The sequence below is a fragment of the Halichoerus grypus genome, chromosome 5, assembly GCF_964656455.1.
Source record: "Halichoerus grypus chromosome 5, mHalGry1.hap1.1, whole genome shotgun sequence".
NCBI classification, from domain to species: domain Eukaryota; kingdom Metazoa; phylum Chordata; class Mammalia; order Carnivora; family Phocidae; genus Halichoerus; species Halichoerus grypus.
This window is the reverse complement of record NC_135716.1, coordinates 166,305,216-166,326,750: the sequence shown is the minus strand read 5'-3', so window position 1 is coordinate 166,326,750 and position 21,535 is coordinate 166,305,216. Positions and strand designations below refer to the sequence as shown.

At 47.4% G+C, this 21,535-nt stretch overlaps 1 protein-coding gene, 1 long non-coding RNA gene and 5 other non-coding genes across 10 annotated transcripts; 1 reads left to right on the top strand and 6 right to left on the bottom strand.

The window, feature by feature from the left end:
- Nucleotides 1–574: 574 nt before the first annotated feature.
- On the top strand, nucleotides 575–16,709 carry TRNAU1AP (tRNA selenocysteine 1 associated protein 1). Of its 2 annotated transcripts, XM_036102528.2 has the most exons (9): nucleotides 575–713; nucleotides 1,236–1,333; nucleotides 6,064–6,163; nucleotides 6,779–6,831; nucleotides 8,704–8,835; nucleotides 10,063–10,182; nucleotides 13,504–13,666; nucleotides 13,844–13,877; nucleotides 16,424–16,709. In XM_036102528.2, exons 1-9 carry the CDS (start codon nucleotides 687–689, stop codon nucleotides 16,558–16,560), a joined length of 864 nt encoding a protein of 287 aa, XP_035958421.1. In that variant the 5' UTR covers nucleotides 575–686; the 3' UTR covers nucleotides 16,561–16,709. The 2 variants fall into 2 exon arrangements, with proteins under 2 accessions (XP_035958421.1, XP_035958431.1); XM_036102538.2 differs by lacking the exon at nucleotides 8,704–8,835.
- On the bottom strand, nucleotides 5,117–5,218 carry LOC118542424 (small nucleolar RNA U13). The gene has a single exon (XR_004920583.1). It is a non-coding gene; the product is annotated as a small nucleolar RNA U13 (small nucleolar RNA).
- Nucleotides 16,710–17,516: 807 nt separating the features above from the next.
- LOC144381954 (uncharacterized) lies at nucleotides 17,517–20,815 on the bottom strand. Of its 3 annotated transcripts, none has more exons than XR_013448303.1 (5): nucleotides 20,503–20,815; nucleotides 18,969–19,067; nucleotides 18,610–18,687; nucleotides 18,238–18,288; nucleotides 17,517–17,638 (listed from the first exon to the last, which is right to left on the bottom strand). It is a non-coding gene; the product is annotated as an uncharacterized LOC144381954 (long non-coding RNA). The 3 variants fall into 3 exon arrangements; XR_013448304.1 differs by lacking the exon at nucleotides 20,503–20,815 and adding an exon at nucleotides 20,319–20,487; XR_013448305.1 differs by lacking the exon at nucleotides 20,503–20,815 and adding an exon at nucleotides 20,331–20,487.
- On the bottom strand, nucleotides 17,708–17,781 carry LOC118542419 (small nucleolar RNA SNORD99). The gene has a single exon (XR_004920579.1). It is a non-coding gene; the product is annotated as a small nucleolar RNA SNORD99 (small nucleolar RNA).
- Nucleotides 18,450–18,582, bottom strand: LOC118542415 (small nucleolar RNA SNORA61). The gene has a single exon (XR_004920578.1). It is a non-coding gene; the product is annotated as a small nucleolar RNA SNORA61 (small nucleolar RNA).
- LOC118542450 (small nucleolar RNA SNORA44) lies at nucleotides 18,805–18,935 on the bottom strand. The gene has a single exon (XR_004920605.1). It is a non-coding gene; the product is annotated as a small nucleolar RNA SNORA44 (small nucleolar RNA).
- On the bottom strand, nucleotides 19,573–19,707 carry LOC118542447 (small nucleolar RNA SNORA16B/SNORA16A family). The gene has a single exon (XR_004920601.1). It is a non-coding gene; the product is annotated as a small nucleolar RNA SNORA16B/SNORA16A family (small nucleolar RNA).
- Nucleotides 20,816–21,535: the final 720 nt, after the last annotated feature.

Genomic DNA, 21,535 nt, shown 5'->3' with positions numbered 1-21,535 from the left:
GTGGATATGGGACTCCCGAAAGTAGAATGACAAGACTTGGGGATTATTTGGTTGAGATGACAGGGTTTCCCCAATTTACACTCCCTGTAACCCGCCGCCCCCTCTTTTCACCCTAGGGCTATCTACAGGAATGATGGAAGAATCCCATCCAACTTCAACAAAAATCTCACGTCTCGCAAACTGGGAAGCAGGGTGAGGGGGTGGCTGGGGCAGACCTGTGGTTTGCCCAAGGTCACACAGTGGAACTGGATCGTCTGGGCTCCCAAAGGGACTTTTTAGTTTCCTAAAAAGTGTGCTTTTATTTGCAGGGTTTTTTGTTGATTTGTTTTGTTTTGTTTTTTACAATGAGCATAATTAGTTTTGTAATTTTAAATGTACTTGTGTGTTTGAACCCACGGTCAGAAAGAAACCGGAGAAAACCAGTTACCCGAGCAACCCCCGCGGGCGTAGCGTCTGCTCCGCCCCCGCCCGCGGACTCCGGCTGAGCTCCGCCCTCGGGGATCCAGGAACTCAGCGCCCGGCCAGCCGGGTCGTCGGGAAAACCCGGAGCGGCCAATCCCGGCGCGGCCCTGGGCGCTGCGTGCGCAGAAGACGTCGGAGGCGCATGCTCTCTGGCGGTCCCGGCCCCGCGGTCTGGCGCCGGCGCTGGCCTCCTTGGCCGGCAGAGTCCCGGCCCGGCGGCGGGCATGGCGGCCAGTCTGTGGATGGGCGACGTGAGTGAGGGCGGCTGCCCGGGTCCGAGGAGGACGAATCTTAGCGTCACGGGGGAGGACGAGTCTGAAGGGGCAGGGTCCTCGAATCCCAAAAGGGTGGAAGTGAATGGGGAGAGGAGTTCTTTGGGTGAAACAGGCGGGTCCCAGGATTTAGGTGAAGAGACCGAGTCTGAGGATGGGGGTTCCCGGCCCTCCGCCTGCGTTCATGGAAGGGAAAGGGAAGTTCTTTAGGGGGACAGAATGGCTGGAATCCCAAGGATTGAAGGGCGCTGTGGCTCTAGGACTGGAGGGATAGGGTTACTAGATCCAAGGAGGAAGCTCCCTAAAGGGAGCAAGTTTGAAGGGAAGGGAGGCAAAGGATTGAAAACGTGGGAGGTGGGATTCAGGCCACTGTAGATGAAAATCTCCACTCCCCTCATCCCCGCCCCCGCCAGCAGCGTGTAGCCAACCCTGGGTGGGCTCTGGAACCGGGAATGAGGAGCCTGGATGCCCCCTCAGTGCATTGCTCTTGTATTTACGCAGCTGGAGCCGTACATGGATGAGAATTTCATCTCCAGAGCCTTTGCCACCATGGGGGAGACCGTGATGAGCGTCAAAATTATCCGAAACCGCCTCACTGGGTACCTTTTCTCCTTCCATCTTCTCAATTCTCCTTTAATAGACCGTGCTGCCAGTGTCATTCTCGAGAATGTAAACATCGAAAAGTCAGGGCTTCTCACCCCTAATAATAGTTAACATAATGTTATAAACGCTAACATTTGGGGGCTCATTGAGAGGAAGTATAGCATATTGTTAAGAACTGGACTCTGGAGCCAGACTGAAAGTTAGGTTTACTGTGTGACCTTGGGCAAATTACTAAACCTCTCCATTTCCATCTCACCGTGACTATGAAAATGGAGATGATAACACCATATCCTTCATAGAGTTATGGTGAGGATTAAATGAGTTAATTCACATTCAGCATTTAGAACAGTCTAGCATATGGCATTTGCTCAATGAATATAAACAGATTATGATCTGCTAGGTAGTACGCACTTTAAAATCCTTTTTTGAGGGGGCACCTGGGTGGCTCAGTCGTTAAGCCTGGACTCTTGATTTTGGTTCAGGTCATGATTTCAGGGTCCTGGGGTCGAGCCTGCAGTGGGACTCTGCGTTGGGTGTGGAGCCTGCTTAAGATTCTCTCTCTCTCTTGGGGCACCTGGGTGGCTGAGTCAGTTAAGCATCTGCTTTCAGCTCAGGTCATGATCTCAGGGTCTTGGGATCAGGGCTCCCTGCTCAGCGGGGAGTCTGCTTCTCCCTCTCCCTCTGCCCCTCCTAGTCTCCAAAAAAATAAAAATAGAAATAATCTTTTAAGATTCTATTTTTTTAGATTTATTTATCCAATGCAGAGCTCGATCGTAGAACCCTGAGATCATGACCTGAGCTGAAATCAAGAGTCAGATGCTTAACCGACTGAGGGACCCGAGTGCCCCAATAAATAAATCTTAAAAAAAAAACGGATTTTATTTTTAAGTAATCTTCACACCCAATGTGGGGCTCAGACTTAGAACCCCAAGATCAAGAGTCACATGCTTCTTGGACTGAGCCAGCCAGGCGCCCCTAAAATAATTTTTTAAATTACAGAAATGTCTGAGCTAAGTATTATTATTAGGGAAGCTTCATAACTGTCTTAAAGTTTACAGAGCTATTAAATGACAAGCCAAGACTCAGATCTGTTCTTAAAGTCATGAGTGCCCTTAACTTAAAAAGTTATTTATAGAAACAGTACTATGTGCTGTTGTTGTAGGTTCCTGGGATACGTGGCTGAAACAAACCAGGCATAGTCCTTCCTCATGGAGTTTACTACATTCTAGTGGGGAAACAAAGCAGTAAATATGTAAACAAAATAAAATGCAGAGAATATTTTGAGATAGTGGTGCTATGTTCCCTGCACATTCTTCCTTTTCTTTTTTTTTTTTTTTTTAAGATTTTATTTATTTATTTGAGAGAGAGAATGAGATAGAGATAGAGAGCACGAGATGGGGGAGGGTCAGAGGGAGAAGCAGACTCCCTGCCGAGCAGGGAGCCCGATGCGGGACTCGATCCTGGGACTCCAGGATCATGACCTGAGCCGAAGGCAGTCGCCTAACCAACTGAGCCACCCAGGCGCCCCAATTCTTCCTTTTCTTGAGGGGTCTCACTTTTCCTTAGAGTTCTAATTAGAAAAAAGAGGATTCTCTTATCATTTTGACAATGTTTACTGAGCAGGTACTCTGCCAGGTACACTACCAAAGCAGCTTGCTGAAACATCAAATGGTTGAAAAATACAGATGAGAGATGAAGTGTGGTCAGTTCTGGCTGTTTGGTTGACAGGTACTTTGTGTATTGAGAATCCCAGTACCTATTACTGAAACCCAAGTATGGCTGCCTGTAGAGAGAAAGGCCAATATTCTAGAGATGAGGTGTTTTTTTTTCTCTTGCCCCCCACCCCCACCCAAGAGACGAGTTTTGATTGGAAGGGAATATGAGCTTTATTCAGGAGGCCGGCTACCTGGAGAGAAGGTGGACTCTTGTCCAAAAGCCAACTCCAAGGTTTCTCCTCACCCAGAAATTTTTAAAGTGATTTAGGGCAGTTAATTAGTTAAGGGAATGCAGTGGTCTGTGACAACTCTTGACTATGTGCAGTCTCGATGGTGTCAGCTGCAGATGTTATCATGGTGCTTGAAGGTATTGCAGTGGGGTCTGGTTCCTTGGTGGGGGGGGGTAGGGAGGTGTTGTGCAAGAGGGTTTGGTTTCTTGGTGCCCCGGGTGGTGCAGGAGAGCCCGGTGACATGTAGAAGTACTCTGTTCTTTCTAGGAAAGAATGCATGATCCATAAATGTACACAGGTTTAGTTAATCAGTCAGGTGGGTTAAGGGTGCTTGCTAAAACTTAAAAGACTAGGTTGGCTAGAGGGGCTAAGGCAGCTTCATACCTAGGAACAGTTTGTTTTTGTTTTTTGTTTTTTTTTTTTGTCTTTCAACCATTTTATGAAATGAGAAAAGACCAAGGTAGCCACGAGACCATTCACAGACAGGTATGCAGTGTGGATGAGGAAGGGACAGAGGAAAAACCAGCACGACGCCAGGTGATCACTGGGAACCAACTTCCCCAAAACTCCTAACAGCAGAACACTCTAGACAGGAGCATATTTATATAGGTCCTACAGAAGTAGACTTGGTTCCATGCCTGTTCTCTGCAATTGGCCTGTCTCTGTAGGCTTTTTTGAATCAAATGGAGTAGAGGTTTTCAGTGACCCTGAGGCAGGCATAGAGAACTCATTGCCGGTCCCTGCCCAGCTCCTGGGATGCCAGGACGGGACAGGTGGAAAGGGAGAAGCAACTGGACAGCCTGGAAAAAAATATAGTGAGCACAGTGGACCACGGAGGGGTCCCCAGGTCCTGCTACATGAGGCCATTAACACACCTTGACTCTGAGCCTGATAAACAGTCTCAGAAAGGACCCTGTGCCCATACGTGAAATGTTTCTCGGGGAGAACAGCCCCCACCCCCCGCACACACTAGTCCACGGGGCCCTCAGTTTTCATTCTGAGGTCTGGGAGCTGCAGCCCAGAGCAGGGATGAAGAATTGCCCCAGCTACACTCAGGGCGAGCCAAGAGCCTTTCCCTGGGAGGCCGTGGCTCTGCTGCTCCCTCCTCTTCAGCGTTGGTGCCTGCATCCCCCCAGCTGCCTACATACTCTCTCCACTTGCTTTTTATTTGCACTGTATCCTAGGAACAGATTCTCTGGCAGGTAGATCATGCTAGCCCAAATATTTTTCTTCTTTTTGCTCTTGTAGACAGAAAACCCCAGATAATCAGCTACTGGTATGAAAACACATTCTGTAATACTTTCTACTTTATTGAAATAAAATTTGGAACTCTTTTCCTATCCGTGATTCCTAAACTCTGGCTATTTCTTATGTACTTACAAACACATTACATTTATGTCTTGCCTCATTTGACAGACTTTGGAGTGTCCTGTAAGAATACTGTAAAATAAATAAATGCAAATTTAAAAACCAAGACCAGAGAAAATAAGGGAAAAAAAATAAGACCCATGGAAAATAATATGCAGCAGAGCATAGTGCTTAAGAATGCAGTCAGTGGTTGCACAATAATGTGAATATTCTTTTTTTTTTAAGATTTTATTTATTTGAGAGAGAGGTAGACAGTGTGCGCATGCAGGGGAGAGGGGCAGAGGGAGAAGCAGGCTCCCCGCTGAGCAGGGAGCCCGACTCGGGACTGGATCCCAGGACCCTGAGATCATGACCTGAGCCAAAACCAAGAGTCAGGTGCTTAACCAACTGTGCCACCCAGGCACCCTCAGAATATCTTTTATAGCTGTTCTTTTTTTATGTCTCTCTCTCTTTTTTTTTTTCCCCATCTTAGGCGGGTCGTGTGCCAAGGTTGTAACAGAGTTTAAGGGAGGTACATGTCACAACAGTATGAACACTCAATCATCACAGTAATGAAGTACAAAAGGATCATCTCCTGTCTGTTTTAAGTGTAGGAAAGCTCGCCTCTTATCTTTTCTCATACCACTGACTAATTTTTAAAGAGGTAGGACTAATTGTCTTACATAAGGTCCTACATTCTGGAATCTGGTTTTACTTGCTTCCTTGTGGTGGTGTTTTACCTGTTCTGTCCCTAATATTCCCTATAAACTGGACGTTAGATCTAAGGGTTTGATTGGATTGTATTAAATATTTTGGAGGGCGCCTGGGTGACTCAGTAAGTTAAGTGTCTGACTCTTGATTTTGGCTCACGTCATGATCTCAGGGTCATGGGATCGCACCCTGCGTCAGGCTTGGTACTCTCCCACTCCCCCTGCTTGTGTTCCCTCTCGCGCTGTGTCTCTGTCAAATAAATAAAATCTTTAAAAAAAAAAAATTTATTTATTTGACAGAGACAGCGAGAGAGGGAACAGAAGCAGGGGGAGAGGGAGAAGCAGGCTCCCCGCAGAGCAGGGAGCCCAATGCGGGGCTCCATCCCAGGACCCCGGGATCATGACCCGCGCCGAAGGCAGATGCTTAATGACTGTCACCCAGGCGCCCCTCAAATAAATAAATCTTAAATATTTTTGGCAAAAGTACTTCAGAGGTGGTACAGTACATAAATAAGTGTTTTATCAGAGGAGTCTGGACTGGCCCAGATGGACAACCCTTATATTCAGGTTTGTAAGTTAGTTCTGAACTGGAATATGGCAGGGGACAAAAATAGGATGAGCTCTGATTAGAAAAACATTTTTCCCTCCCCTCAGGCCAGGGCTCAGTCTCATCTGGGAATCCCATCTTTAACCATTCTCTTTCTCTTGTTTGCTTTCTTTCCAGAATCCCAGCTGGCTACTGTTTTGTAGAATTTGCAGATTTGGCCACAGCCGAGAAGTGTTTGCATAAAATTAATGGGAAACCCCTGCCAGGAGCCACACCTGTAAGGACACTTGGATAATGATGATGTTCCCATTTTTATTGTCATCGATAACTATCATTCATTGAATCCCTACTGTATACTTACTCTGTTGAACCCTATAACAACCCTGCACAGTAGGCATCGTTATCTTTGGCAGCCCAGGAAACCGAAGCTCAGGGAGGTGGCGTAACTTGTCCGAGGCAGCGCAGGTAGTAGCTAGCAGAGGCGGGACGCCAGCGGAAGATTGGTTGCCTCTAAAATCCATGCCCTTTGCACTCTGCACTGCTGCCTCCCTTCATGGAAGACTTGCAACTCTAGACCTCTTGCCTGATTGAGAAACTAGAACAGGCTGGCAGCAGTGAGGACACATTTCAAGACAGTTACATTCTGCTCTTCCCACAGTTACTTAGCTTACAGCCGCACCAAGCTGGCACACCTGGGCTCATAGAACCACGGAGCTGGCAGTGCCCTTAGCGGTCATCCGTGCAACCCCCTCACTTTATACAGGAGAGAAAGCTGAGGCTTAGAGAGGGGGAGATGTTTTGGCCAAGGTAATTTATTTCAGTTTTTTTCAAATATTGTTTGACTCTTGAAACACCTTTCTCTGTTTTAGTTTGTTTGTTTTTAAATTTCTAGGCAAAACGTTTTAAACTGAACTATGCCACTTACGGGAAACAACCAGATAACAGGTAAGTGCAGGGTAGCCCCAGGGTAGCTTCAAGCCCCAGGAAATGTCTAGAGACAGGGTGCGTCACTGTGTCGGTCACCACCAAAGAGGAGGTTGGGGAGCCCAGTTTGGTTCACTCTGCCTTCCTCCTGAAGGATGACTCCCTCCCCTCCCCTGCTGGTGGACCTGCCCAGTGTGCTTCTTGTCAAGACCCATGTCTTCTCTGTATTTGGTGCTGCCTCTAGCCTTCCACCCTGTTAGTACCTGCAGTATTGAAGTTTTATTCAGTAAGAATTGATCTGTTGTAGTGACATAAATTGATTGTTTCAGGGTGCCCTTTAAAAGCTTTAAAACAATGTATCAAGAGCTTTAAAAAGATTTGTACCCACTGACCCTGTAATTCTACTTCAGAATTTATACGTGGATGTATGCAAAGATTAGCTTCAAAAGTGTTTGTTGAAATATTACATATAATGGGGGAAATTGGGGAAAAACCCAAATAACCTAATAATAGAGAAGTAGTTTAAATGACAGTATGTTCATTAATTGGAATACTATGTATCCATTTGTAAGTCATTTTGCAGCAAATGAGGACAGGTCAAGAAGTTGGTGATATGTTAAAAGTGAAAAATGCTAGAAACAAAACAAGGGAGTCATACCCAAGTTTTGTAAATTCAAAAAGGAAAGCCAGGGGTGCCTGGGTGGCTCAGTCGGTTAAGCGTCCAGCTCTTGATCTCAGCTCAGTTCATGATCTCATGGTTGTGAGTTTGGGCCCCACATTGGGCTCCACGCTGGGGGTGGAGCCTACTTTAAAAGAGAAGAAAAAAGGGATATCTGGATGGCTCAGTTGATTAAGTGTCTGCGTTCGGCTCAGGTCATGATCCCAGGGTCCTTGCTTAGTGGGAAGCCTGCTTCGCCCACTGCCTGCCACTCGACCTGCTTGTGCTCACTTTCTCTCTCTCTTTCTCTCTGACAAGTAAATAAATAAAATCTTAAACAAACAAACAAACACAAAGAAGCCAAAGAAAAAAGACAAAAGTATATAACAGAGTGTTCATAGTGATTACCTTCGAGTGGTGGGGTTGCTGGTAATTTTATTTTTCTTTGTCCTTTTGTATATTCTGATTTAAACAAGGAATATGTATCATACTTGAACTAAGACTACAATAATTAGTCTGCTTGTTTGATATTTTTTGTTAAATAATTTTTTCTAGAATAGAGGTTGACAAAATGTGACCTGACTTATATCACCTGTGAGCTAAAAATGGTTTTTACACTTTTAAAGGATTGTGAAAACAGAAAAAGCAACAGAGACCATAGGTGCCCCACCAAGCTTAAAATTTTTACTATCTGGCCTTTTACAGAAAAAGTTTGCTGATCCATGTTCTAAAAGTTGGCAGATTTCATTTTAGCTCTGCTTTCAGTCTTAGGAGATAAGGTCCAGTTCTCATTCTCCATCTTCACCATTTGAATTAAAAATATGCAGTGAGGGCCTCTTGGCCTTCTTAGTCGGTAGGGCATGCGACTCTTGATCCTAGGGTCATGAGTTCGAGCCCCACATTGGGCATAGAGATTACTTAAAAAAATATTTGCAGCGAATACAGTGTCTAGTTTTCTCTTTTGAGCACCTCTGACCAGGCCCCCCCCATCTGCACTCCTGTAATATTTGAAGCCAGACAGGCTTTGTTCAGTGGATAAGGCGCTTGGGACAGGGGCTGCTTCCATAACTCTCTGCCAGGACTGCCAGGCGCAACAAATTAGGACCTGGCTAAGGACCCATCAGATGTGCTGTTCCCCGGGAAGGCCCAGGAGAGGTTTACCTAGAATGGGCCAAAAGAGCTTGTTAGAACAAAGCTTTCGGTGTCTGTGTCTGAATCTTGTTCTCCCCTCTCAGCCCTGAATACTCCCTCTTTGTGGGGGACCTCACCCCAGATGTGGATGATGGCATGCTGTATGAATTCTTCGTCAAAGTCTACCCGTCCTGTCGGGGAGGCAAGGTGGTTTTGGACCAGACGGGCGTGTCAAAGTAAGGCCTTACCTGTGACTGATGCCCACCATGTTCCAGCATTTGTCTCAAAGATGGGGGTGTTAGAGCGAGGCCATGTAGCACGGGAGTGAAGAGCACGGGCTCTGGAGCCAGACTGTGGTGTGCATCCTGACTCGGGTACGGGCCCAACCTCTCACCTGATTATTTCCTCATTGGTACAACAGATGCTGACCTAACGGTTATATGATGTGCTATAAATAAAGCAATAGGATATGCTTGGTAGGTGTTTGCCATTTTACCTATTATTGTTACTTCAAAGGTAGAAAAACCTCAAGAAAGGCTTATTTTTGATCAGAGTAATAGTTATAAGCACAAGTTTGAGTTACAAGCTCAAGACGTGGATTTGAATCCTGCTTCTACAATGATGTTGGGCAAGTTACTGAATCCCTCTGAACTTGATTTCCTCCTCAGTAAAATGGGGACACTACCATTATCTAATCATTGGGCAGTTTGACGAGATAATCCTAGGGAAATGCTCAGCACAGTGCCTGGGAGATAATAAGTGCTCATGAAATATTAGCTATCATTTGTTGATCCCGGAAGTAGAATATGAGTCCCGGGGTGCCTGGGTGTCTCAGTCGGTTAAGCGTCTGACTCTTGTTTTTGACGGACTCTTGGTTTTGGCTCAGGTCATGATCTCAGGGTCGTGAGATCGAGCCCCACGTGGGGCTCTGGGCTCAGTGCGGAGTCTGCTTGAGATTCTTTCCTCCTTCATCTCCTTCACCCTCTGCCCCTCCCCCCCACTCTCGCGCGTACCTGTTCTCTCTCAAATAAATAAATAAATAAATACAATCAAAAAAATATGTGAGTCCAGCAGAGCAAGAACCTTGTCTGCTTGTGACTGCTGAGCCCCGTTGTCTAACGTGCTACCTGGTGTACGGGGCGGACGGGGTAAATGTTCGCTCAGTGACCCACAGCTGTTCCTACCACCACCGCTGCCATGATGATGAGCATGGTAACAGGATTTCCAGTAAATTGGGAGGGAAGCCACTGGGAAGGAACCCCATCAGTCAAGGCGTGGAGGGGATTCCTCGGCCTCAGGCTCCTGCCGAACTGGAGTTTCACATCACTCGATGGCATGCCTCTACTGATGGGGCTCTCATCCCTTCCTGCAGAGCTGGAGAGACTCTCCCTCTCTTCCATTCTTCGACTTCGCCTTCATCACGTTTGTGATCTAAATAAGGTATATGCTTTTGTTTTCTGCAGGGGCTATGGTTTTGTGAAATTCACAGATGAACTGGAACAGAAGCGAGCTCTGACCGAGTGCCAGGGAGCAGTCGGCCTGGGGTCTAAACCAGTGCGGCTGAGTGTGGCAATCCCCAAAGCGTGAGTCCTGCGCTGGCGGGGAGGTAGAGGGCCTCTGGATTGATGCCCACCTGGACGCTTCTCATCTGCTTGTTAATAATCAGAGCTTCCGCATGCCGGCTGGGAGACTGCAGGGAAGCCTGTTACTGGCCAGGCTGTGTGCTGGGCGTTGCAGATGAATGAGCATAACCCTGCGCCTCCAGAAGCTTGTAGCTGGGGGAGAGCTACGACCTGCGAAGGCAGATACATTCAGACACTGCTGGTAGTAGTACTGGGAAAGCGGTGTGTCCTGCATACTTAATGTTCCTGCTCTTTGCCCAGTAGTATCGCTGTTAGAAATTTACCCACAGAATTAATAAGAACTGAGCAGAAGAAAAAAAAGTATACTCAATTTTAGCTATGGGAATGGCTGAGAGTTAAAGATCCAAACACTACAGAATATTACATACATCACCATCCTACCTGTCATGCCAGGCAGAAAGCCCTTCTTCCCTTACAGCTCCAAGCAAGTTTCTCACCCAGAAGACAGCTATTGTCAGCATAGAATCTTCTGTCCTTTGGCCAAAGCAGTGGTTCTCAACTAGGGACAGTTTTATCCCGCAGGGGACATTGGCAACACCTGGAGATAATTTTGGTTGTCACAACTTGGGTGGGGAGGTGCTCTGGGCATCTAACGAGTGGAGTCCAGCAGTGCTACTAAGCATCCTACACTGCCCAGGACGGCCCCCACGCCAGACTTACCTGCCCTGCCCCCAGGTCAGTAATGCTGAGGTTGAGAAATTCCATGCCAGGCGTGGGAGAGTGACTGCATTCTTAGGGCAGAGCTTCCAGATAGCCAGGTTTTTCAAAGCAGCAAAAGATTTGGAGGTTCTTTGCTGCTTAACTGTGTTTAATACATGGAAGATCAGCCTGTGATTTTCCCCCCAAAATGTTAATTTGTTCTAAACTCTACTATATAGGGGTGCCTGGGTGGTCAGTTGGTTAGGTGTCTGCCTTCCACTCAGGTCATGATCCCAGGATCCTGGGATTGAGCCCCAAGTCGGGCTCCCTGCTCAGCAGGAAGCCTGCTTCTCCCTCTCCCTCTGCCCTTCCCCCTGCTTCTGCTCTCCTGCTATCTCTCTCTCAAATAAATAAATTTTTAAAAAATAGTAATAAACTATTATATATTATATAGTTTATTTATAAAAATAGTAATAAACTATATAAAAGCATTAAAGAAAATATTTGTTTCCTCGTTACCCTAAAATGACTAATTATGATTTTTGACTTTTATAAGCTTCTCCATAGATATCCGTGATAGGTAGATATAGATACACTGTGTGGATCAATTTACATGTGGTAGATTTATTTCTTTATTTTTAATTATAATCTCATTCTCCACCCCCCCCAGTTTTCTTCATATACACATTCCCTTTCCCATATAGCTGTATAATCCTCATCATAGTATTTTTTAACAGCTGTAGGGTATCTTAAGTGTATATTCTGTCTCGAGGTCCCTCTGATATTGATGGTGTTGGTTGTTTCTGATGTGTTACCATTTATTCGATCAGTAGTGATTGAGTCCCTACAACTCTCCAGGCCCTGACCTAGACTTTGGAGTTGTAGCTATAAACAAGAGAAAGAAAGTCCTTTCCGCAAGGAGGTTATGTTCTGTTCCATTTCTCGGTTGATCATTGTTGTCAGAATTTGGTGCCTGCGTCTAGGGAGGTGCCATCAAGCACTAGGAATTGAGGGCAGTAAGAGGTCCCTTTGAGAGTTAATCTGCAAGAGCTGAGTGTGGAGAAACAACAGAAATGTGCAGACCCAGGCCAGGGAGACTGCCTTCAATTCCATGAACATATCAGGAGGGTGGCAGGCTCCTTGGAAACATGGCGGGGTGGTCCTGGACGAGAACGGTAACAGTGTCCAGCCTCGTACTGGGCAGGGAGAGGGAGTCTCTGCCATTGGACTTCATGTAGCCAGCCCGTCAGGAGGTGATGCTAAGGCAGTCAGATGGGGCGTTGTCTAACTGCTTTGGCCCAGTCCTGCTCACCACGCAGACGTTGAACTCAAAAGGAACTTGTGAAGAGCTCATTCAGACTTTGAGAATTTGTGGTTCCTTAGGGTTTGCTGTGGTAGTTCAGCTCCTGCTTATGACTTGGTTTCCTCTCTGGCTTCACTGTGGAGATAGAATACACCCATCCCGAGGCCACGGGTGCAGTCTACACCACATGACAGTTACGGTTCTCCTTACAAGCCAGGTGGCATGGTGGTGTGAGCCTCTGCCTCCCGCACATTCGGCTGCACTTGTGAGTCTGGCTCTTTGGAGTATGAGGACTCTGGAAGCGCATCACCGTGTTGTTCTTTTGATTGCTCTCATCTAGGTCAGACCCCGGCCTGGTCAGACCCCAGGCCTGTCTCATAAGCCTACCCATACATACATGGTTTTGTGTATTTTTGAAAGCAGTGGATCCTTTGCAAGCTTGACATTCTGTCTTTGGTTAGCAATGGCTGGGGTAGCCATGCCAGCCGGAGAAAAAAGCTCTCCACTGAACCTGGGCCTCAGCCCTGATTGGTGAGTGCAGGATGTAGGAGCCTCGCAGGGTGTCTGGCATCTGTCAGGGCAGATGCTGTGTGTAGTGGGGTGGTGTTCAGAGCATGAGTCTTGGAGTTAAATTTGGCTCCAGTCCTAGGTGTGGCCTTGGGTGAATTACGTAACCTTTTAGATTCTCATTCTCATCTGTATAATGGGAATAATAATTAATAGCTCTCTCATAGGGTTGTGCAGGACTTAAAATAGGAGCCTGTATCTGAAAAACAATGGGCCCAGATCCTGAGAAGCTACTCCATAAACAGTAGTTGTGACTACAGTAGTGATGGTAAGGCTACTGCAACACTTCTTTTTTGTGTGTGGGAAAGAGGTCATTCGACAATTTGGAGTTTGAAATGCTTCTTGGATCATCCTAAATCCACATTTTCCAGGCCATGTTCACCTGAGCCTTTGTGGCTGGCAGAAAAACAGTCCGCCCCCCCCACCCCCGATTTTGAAGAGGACAAGTCCGTACTGACAAGATTTGGTAAGAGAGCCAAACCTGGCCATTAAAAGCGGACTGTAAAGCCTTGGCTCTGGAGCCAGACTGCCAGGGTTTGGATCTCTGTGTGACTTTGGACAAATTAGGTGACCTGTCTGGACCTCAGTTTCCTCATCTGTAAAATAGGAATAAATGTATTCTTATTGCATAGGGTTGTGGAGATTAAATGAGTTAATCTGCATAAAGCCGCTTGAACAGCCCCTGGTCACGTTGTAAGCGCTTGGAAGTGTTTGCCTGTACTTGTTCATCTTTGCTTCTTTCTTCATCTAAGGAGCCGTGTGAAGCCGGTGGAGTACAGTCAGATGTACAGCTACAGCTACAACCAGTATTACCAGCAGTACCAGAACTACTACGCCCAGTGGGGCTACGACCAGAACACCGGCAGCTACAGCTACAGCTACCCCCACTACGGCTACACGCAGAGCACCATGCAGGTAACCGCGCGGGCCTGGGCCTCTGGCCGCGGCTCGGCCTCCAGCGCGGCAGTGGTAGGCGGCGGCTTCAGAAGAAAATGGGGAAGGACGGAGCGACCTATTGGCTAAAAATAAGGCCTCCTTGTCTTGGGCCAGGAGTTCACGCTGCTTCTCACCCTCTCTTTGGTCTCTTGGCAGACATATGAAGAAGTCGGGGATGACGCGTTGGAAGGTAAGAAAGAAGTTTGTTCACTCATTCCTCTGTCCTTCGTCAGGTGACTGCTCTGTGGCGGCCACTGTTCCTTAGCTCGATGCTGAGGAGTGCAAGGTGGATTCTGCTCTGGAGGAAGCTGCCTTCTAGTGAGAGAGCTAGTGCGTGCATGATTGTAGTGAGAAGGGAGCGTGTGCCCCAGAGGCGTGCGTGCAGTCCCAGCGAGCCCAGGGGAAGCAGCGCAGCAGGGGAGAGGCCCGGGACATTCAACCCCCACATGTAGGTCTCCAGCAAAACTATTGCCTTGTGTGTGTTTGATAGCTTGTAAAATTCATTTTTTTATCTCATTTTAATTTTTTCCTATATATTTTAAATTACATTTTTTCCTCATCCTTCAAGTAATAGGTATGATTGAAAATTTGGAAAATAGGGGCGCCTGCGTGGCTCAGTCGTTAAGCATCTGCCTTTGGCTCAGGTCATGATCCCAGGGTCCTGGGATCGAGCCCCGCATCGGGCTCCCTGCTCCACGGGAAGCCTGCTTCTCCCTCTCCCACTCCCCCTGCTTGTGTTTCCTTTCTTGATGTCTCTGTCAAATAAATAAAATCTTAAAAAAAAAAATTTTTTTAAATATTAAAAAAAAATTTGGAAAATATAGTAACATATTATGAAGAAACTGAAAATCACCCCAATCTGCTACATAGTAATAGCCATTATTAATTTTTTTTAATTAAAAGCATTTGTTGTAATTTTTACTGAATTTAACACAGGAAAAAGGAAAATAAAACTGAAGGAATTGCTAACCTTCAAACAAATGATTTCTCAAATGATATATTAATACTTAAAGGATTTTTAAGGTTTGAAAATACTATGAAAAACAATTTTTTTAAACATTTCTGAATAGATGTTACGTTTTAAAGAAGTAAAATTTAGGGGCGCCTGGGTGGCTCAGTCGTTAAGCATCCGCCTTCGGCTCAGGTCATGGTCCCGGGGTCCTGGGATCAAACCCCGCATCGGGCTCCCTGCTCGGCGGGAGGCCTGCTTTTCCCTCTCCCACTCCCCCTACTTGTGTTCCCTCTCTCGCTGTGTCTCTGTCAAATAAATAAATCTTTAAAAAAAAGAAGTAGTAGTAAAATTTAGGAGCACCTGGCTGGCTTAACAGTGGAGCATGTGACTCTTGATCATGGAGTTGTGAGCTCAAGTCCCCTATAGGGTATAGAGATTACTTAAAAAAAAAATCTTGGAGCACCTGGGTGGCTGGGTGGCTCAGTCGGCTAAGCGTTACTTGACAGAGAGACACAACGAGAGAGGGAACACAAACAGGGGGAGTGGGAGAGGGAGAAGCAGGCTTCCCGCTGAGCAGGGAGCCCCAAGCGGGGCTCAATTCCAGGAACCTGGGATCATGACCTGAGCTGAAGGCAGACACTTAACGACTGAGCCACCCAGGCGCCCCTGTGTATGTGCATTTTAAACCAACACTACAAGGACAAGTATAAAATATAGTGATTAAGGAGTTTAACTTTTTATTGTGAAATATATACGGAAAAGTATGTCAAACAAGTGTATAGTTTATTATGTAATTATAAAGCAATTGCTCGTGAAACCTTTATTCAGATCAAGTAGAACATTGCCAGCCTCCAGAAGCTATCCCCTTCCCCCAGTCAAAACCCACAACCCTGCTAGGGAAAATTACGGTGTTGATTTTTGTGGTAATTATTTTCTTCCTTCTCTTTAGAGATATCCATCCTTAAATAATATTGTTTTTTTAGCTTCATACAATGCAGTTGTACTATATGTACTGTCTTGCTTTTTTCTTTTTTTTTTTTTTTAAAGATTTTATTTTTTTTTTTGACAGAGAGAGACATAGCGAGAGCAGGAACACAAGCAGGGGGGTGGGAGAGGGAGAAGCAGGCTTCCCGCCGAGCAGGGAGCCCGATGTGGGACTCGATCCCAGGACCCTGGGATCATGACCTGAGCCGAAGGCAGACGCTTAACGACTGAGCCACCCAGGCGCCCTGTCTTGCTTTTTTCATTCAACACTCAGCATTTCTTTTAAAAAAAATTCTGGTATAGTTAACATACAGTGTTACATTAGCTTCAGGTGTACAATATAGTGATTCAGCACTTCTCTACATTACTCAGTGCTCATCATGGTAAATTAACAAAAACACCATTTGTGAGATCCAACCAAGTTGTATGCAGCTGAGGCTGATTTTCATTGCTATGTAATGTTCCCTTTGAAGAATAGTGCTCTGCACTTAGTCATTTTGATCAGATTTCCATAACCTAAAATCGAAGGAAGGACCACATGAGGACAGCCAGGGCACATGAAGTCTAGAGAAGAGGTGGAGTAACAGCCACCATGATTTGAGTCTGTGTATGATGTTTCCTAAGTAGACTCCACTTTTATCCTTAAAGGAACCCTGCTAGGCAGGGTGCGGGCCCTGAGGGACTCTGACACAGAGCACAGGGAACTTGCCAGAAGCAGGAAGCCCTGGGAGTGGGGAACGGAGTCCAAGTGTCTGGGTGCTTCTCCTGGCGCTCTGAACCCACCCTGGCTTCTCTTGCAGACCCCATGCCGCAGTTGGATGTGATGGAGGCCAACAAGGAGTTCATGGAGCAGAGCGAGGAGCTGTACGACGCCTTGATGGACTGTCACTGGCAGCCCCTGGACACAGTCTCTTCAGAGATCCCCGCCATGATGTAGTCGGGACAGAGGACCAGCCGAAAAGGACTGTGTGATGGAGAGGAGAGACTCCTTTTTAACAAAGTATTAGAAGAACTTTTAACTTTTTGGAAATGTTTTGTAAGATTTTAGTGATCAACTCTTCTGAGATTATGACCATTTCTGCAACATTGCTGCCTTCCTTTGCCCGTGAGCCTTCGGAGTTTGACAACCACGGTGCCATTGAGCAAGGTTCTACTTGTCCTTGAAAAGTTAATTTTTCCAGGTAGGGATGTTACCCACTTTTGGAGATAAGGAGAGTTTGGGGTTATTTTATTAACCAAAGTGGATCATAAGATTTATTCAACCCAGAGGGCCATCTCAGGTGACAGACACTGCATCCTTAAGGTTCCTGGGGTCAGAGTGCATGGGTTACGTGTTGTATGCCACATGGGGGGCAGTGTTGATCATCCATTCAAGTATCCCTTCACCCCAACAAGTTTGCTTTTAAGTTTGGTGGCTGTGTGGTAGGCTGTAATGGAACCAGCTAAATCTAGACCAAAGGGCTCAAGACTTGGGGGCATGCTCCAAGGGCAAGCCCAGCTTCAATAAGCCCTTATTGAGGGACATTAATGTGACTGTGCCTGGCCCACCGGTTTCTTGACATTATTTTCATTTGATTGATAGGTATGAATCCACTTACAATGATCTCCAGCACCCATGTGGAAAGTCTGGATTTACACAAAATCTGCAGCTCACCTCTACTCTTTTATGCTAGAGGAAATTGCAGGCCGGGGGGGGGGGGGGGGGGGGCAGCGGGACAATGGGGGCAACTTGAGGTAAAGCCTTCAGATATTTTAAGGAATACGTATTAGGCTCAGCCTGAATTTTCAGGCTTTTTGGAGGAAAAATTAATTATGTATAGTGGACGTTGTAGAGGTCAACCTATCTTTATGAAGACGACACTGTAATGGGGAACAAGAAAACGGACACAAACATACTTCAAGTCTTTTATTAGTCACTTCTATGCCATGTGCCACCAGTAGCAGAAATACAAAGGTCATGGTTTTCCACTAAAATAATCTGTTCTTTCAGCTTGCCTCTTCCCAGTGTTTCGGTCCTGAAAAGGAAGTGTAAGCCAATGTGTTAATATTCCCCCAATTAATCGCCACCCAGGCTTTTTCTGAAGAGCTGGTCTCAGTCCCATATCCGCATTTATCATCCATAGATGTCCACTCAGATTAGGTTTCATCCTGGACCAGTCAGCCTAAAAAACGTCCCACACTAGATGAACTACACTTATTTCTACCCAACCCATCTCCCACACTCCTAGGAAAGGGAGATCCCAGGTTCAAGGTTTCCCCAAATGTCAGCATGAGCTCAAACCACGATTGTACATTCACAGCAATCGGCCCTTGCTGCCAAAGGTGCAGGGCTTTGGCATCTGGTACCTTCTACTCCTAGCAGTGTGCTCTTGGCCTTCCAACAGGATGGGCAAATCTAAGACTCAAGTCACACTGTAAACATTTTTCTCTTCTGGCCATGAGCAGCTCATACGGCATACAAGGAAGGTCAGGTGTAAATGACATAGGAAAACGCTAAGACTTCCCAGAGGCCTGACTAGCCTTCTATCGATTCACTACACTACTCAGGGTTCACAAGGCTCAAGCACTACTGGAAGCTGCAAGGAAGCTATGACGTTTCAGGTAGCCAACTTACCCAACTACAGATCCATAATCACAGACAAGGACAACTTCACTGGGAACAGATCTAAAAAAAAAACCCACCAAAATGGACACTCTCAAGAGGCAAGAAAACCATTAAGTCAGCAATCACTACAACTGCCCAGAGCTTCACATACATCCTCCCTTTAAGCCTAAGATTCTCCCATTTTAGAGGGGAGGAGGAAACCAGGTCAAAGAGAATTCAAACCCTGTTTGAAACTAGCCCACAGTCTATATAACAGACTATAAGCACCACGAGGCCAGCTTCAGTGTCCCTTTTCCTCCTTTTACGACCACCAAGACCAGCGTTCAGATCCGATGGGAAAGGGAACCGGAGGGTCAGGCTGTCTCCAGCATCTAACTTTACCTTGTCTAAAGCACAGCAACAACCTGGTATCCTCAGACTCTTCGGTAGCAGACACTGACAGGAACACTTGGGGGCAACCTGCAGAAAAAAGTGTGAAAGCTCTAAACCAGAAATACATCCAATACACCCATCTTCATGGAAGTTTATGGAAAACACCTGGACTCGGGCAGCAGGCTTCCGACCCAGGTCCTGGGCTGTTATAGGAAAGGCGAGTGGCAGCTGCAGGTATTATGCGGACCTGTGCTGTCAAAGTCTCTCCAGGTTGCTCTCGCATGCAGTTGGAGATCCCGTGGCCACACCCGGCCACAGCCCTTGGAAACATGCTGTACTGACCCGCCAGGTAGTTCCCAGAAACTTACCAGGTCCCGAGGTGGTTGTGTTCCATCACCGTCATGACCCCAGAATCCTCACCAAAAAGCTCCACTTCAAAGTCATCCTGGAATCTTCATCTGGGACCGCTGAGATGAGAAAACAGTTGTCCTGAATGATCTTACTGTTCCCTTCCTTTGGTCTTCATAATCAAAGGTGTGACTGGCTTTCGGTACTTATGCCGTAAGCTTTTCCGGGGCAGTGACCCACAGCACTGCTGAGATCTGTGCCACTTGCCAATAGATTTTCCCAGTACACCTGTCCACCCCACTCGGCCTGCCCCACCATACTGGTTCTTGGTCTCAGCAATTTACTTCTCCCAAGTTTTTTTCTAGCAACTCTATGTAGGACGCTATTAACAGGGACGCCTGGGTGGCTCAGTCGGTTAAGCGTCGGCCCTGGGATCGAGCCCAGCATCGGGCTCCCTGCTCAGGGGGGAGCCTGCTTCTCCCTCTGCCCCTTCCCCCGCTCGTGCTTGCTCTCTCTCAAATAAAAAAAAGACCCCACTAACAAAACGTTTCTGCTGGCCTCTGGAAACCTGTCAGTTGTAATAAAGGACTCCACCTATACCTGAGAAATGGCAGGTACAACCGGAACTGTCTTTTCCTGAAATGTTGCAGATCAGTTACAGCAAACAGAACGGCGACCGTCAAGGAAAACTGTCACTCTGGGCTCCTTTTTGACCACAGCAGCTATGTGGAAGCAGCTGCAGCTTCGATAAGGGCCACAGGGCAATTTAGGTCCCAGGACCGCTCCCAAATGCCACCTAGCCCCCTAGACTCACCTAAAGCCCGTGCACTAATGCGTAACTGAAATTCATGTACTGAAATATACTGGAGACCAAATAAGAGAACAGATACCATTGGGGCGCCTGGGTGGCTCGGTTGGTTAAGAGTCAAGACTCTCTATCCCGGAACAGGTCTTGACCTTATGGTCCTGCGTTCGACCCAGAGCCCCGCACTGGGCTCCACGCTGGGCATGGAGCCTACTTAAAGAGAACAGATATCCTTTTATATGTATTTTTTAGACTGAGCTTATGCCCAACATGGGGATGGAACTCAAGACCCTGAGATCACGAGGCGCATGCTCAACCGACTGAGCCAGCCAGGCGCCGAAAACAGATATCCTATTACCAGGTCCCAATTACCACTTTATTTTACTATGTGTCAGAGTTCTACCTCATTTCATCTTCACAGGACCATTTTAGCATCCGTTTTACCGGTAAGTTTAGACCAATTAAGCTATCTACTTAAGGTCGCCAATCAATGTAGAAAGCCACAGACCTGGGATTCAAAATAGGACCTAAAGGACTCTAAAACGCGGCCCCCAGAAAACCCTACCCTTTTATCCACCTGCATGGATTGCTTAACGTGTTGTGCAGCCAGACAGGTGAAATCACTTCCCCAAGGTCACCCAATACGTGGCTTTAACAGGCAGTTTCAGATCTGGTGGACACCACCGCGCAAATTAAGCCACTTCAGACCCAAGACTGCCCTGCACCAGGCGGCCTGGCGCGTCACTCACCCGTCGCACTACGGGGCAGCGATGCGCGGGCCGAGGCGGGAGCAGGTACGGCCCTCGCGGGCGCCGGCCCCTCTCACCGCGCATGCGGCCGACCAGGCCTTCCGGGTGTTGGTCCCAGCGGGCCGGGAGGCCCGGCAGCTCCGAGCCGCTCTCATCATCCCGCAGCCTCGGAGGCAGGCCCGGCGGGTGCGGGGCCAGCGGCGGCGAAGCTACGGCGGGGTGAGAGGAGGCTGGGCGTGAACTGCAGCAGGCCTGGGTCTCCAGGTCCAGAGACGCCACCACCACACCAGCTAGGGAAAAGGAAGTCCGTGTCTTGGAAGGGGGCTTATATAGGCCTCGCTCCTGGAGGCCGCGCCGACAATTGGAGCAACGCGCCGCGCAGACTGCTGGGAGTTGTAGTCCGCCCGCCCTCACATGCCGGACGGCGCGTCCCGCTCCAAGACCTAAGCGCGTGTGGAGTCCCGGCCTTTTGGCCGGGGCTGGAGCGACTTTCCGCCTGTGTTCCGGATTCACTGAACGTCCGGTACTGGGCACTGGGCTCACAAATGAAGCCGACCCGCCATGCCCGCTGGAGTTCAGTCAGACTTCCAAAGTCGGGAAATGACGCTATGAGCTGCGACAGGGCAGCCGCGGCTGAGTGGGTTTGGGGAGGCGCTCTGGGAGCTCCTGTTGGAGCGGGGCCCGTGGGGAGGGCTTCTTAGGAGGGAAAAGGCGACCGAGTACTCGGAAGAGCAACGCATTCTTTGTTCAAGACTAACCTCTTGCGCTAATAGATAAATTACTGAGCGGTTACTAAGTAAATGATGCTCGATTATCTCAGCTAGTTTTCATAATAACCCTGTGTATAGTTATAGTTATACCCACTTTACAGATAAGAAAACTGAGGAATGCATCAGCCAGGTAGCTAACGAGGTAAGGACTGGAATCCACGAGTCCACCGCAGAGACCACACTCGGAGTCACTGTGCCACGAGCACAGTGGAATGAGTAAGCGTCAGTGTAAAAACAAGTAGTCGTCAAGAATTAAATAACCT

Coding starts and splice junctions, on each gene's coding strand:
- TRNAU1AP (XM_036102528.2), top strand. CDS start 687: ATGGCGGCCAGTCTGTGGATGGGCGAC. Junction 1,334..6,063: donor ATCCGAAACCGCCTCACTGG/GTACCTTTTCTC, acceptor CTTTCTTTCCAG/AATCCCAGCTGGCTACTGTT. Junction 6,164..6,778: donor CCCTGCCAGGAGCCACACCT/GTAAGGACACTT, acceptor TTAAATTTCTAG/GCAAAACGTTTTAAACTGAA.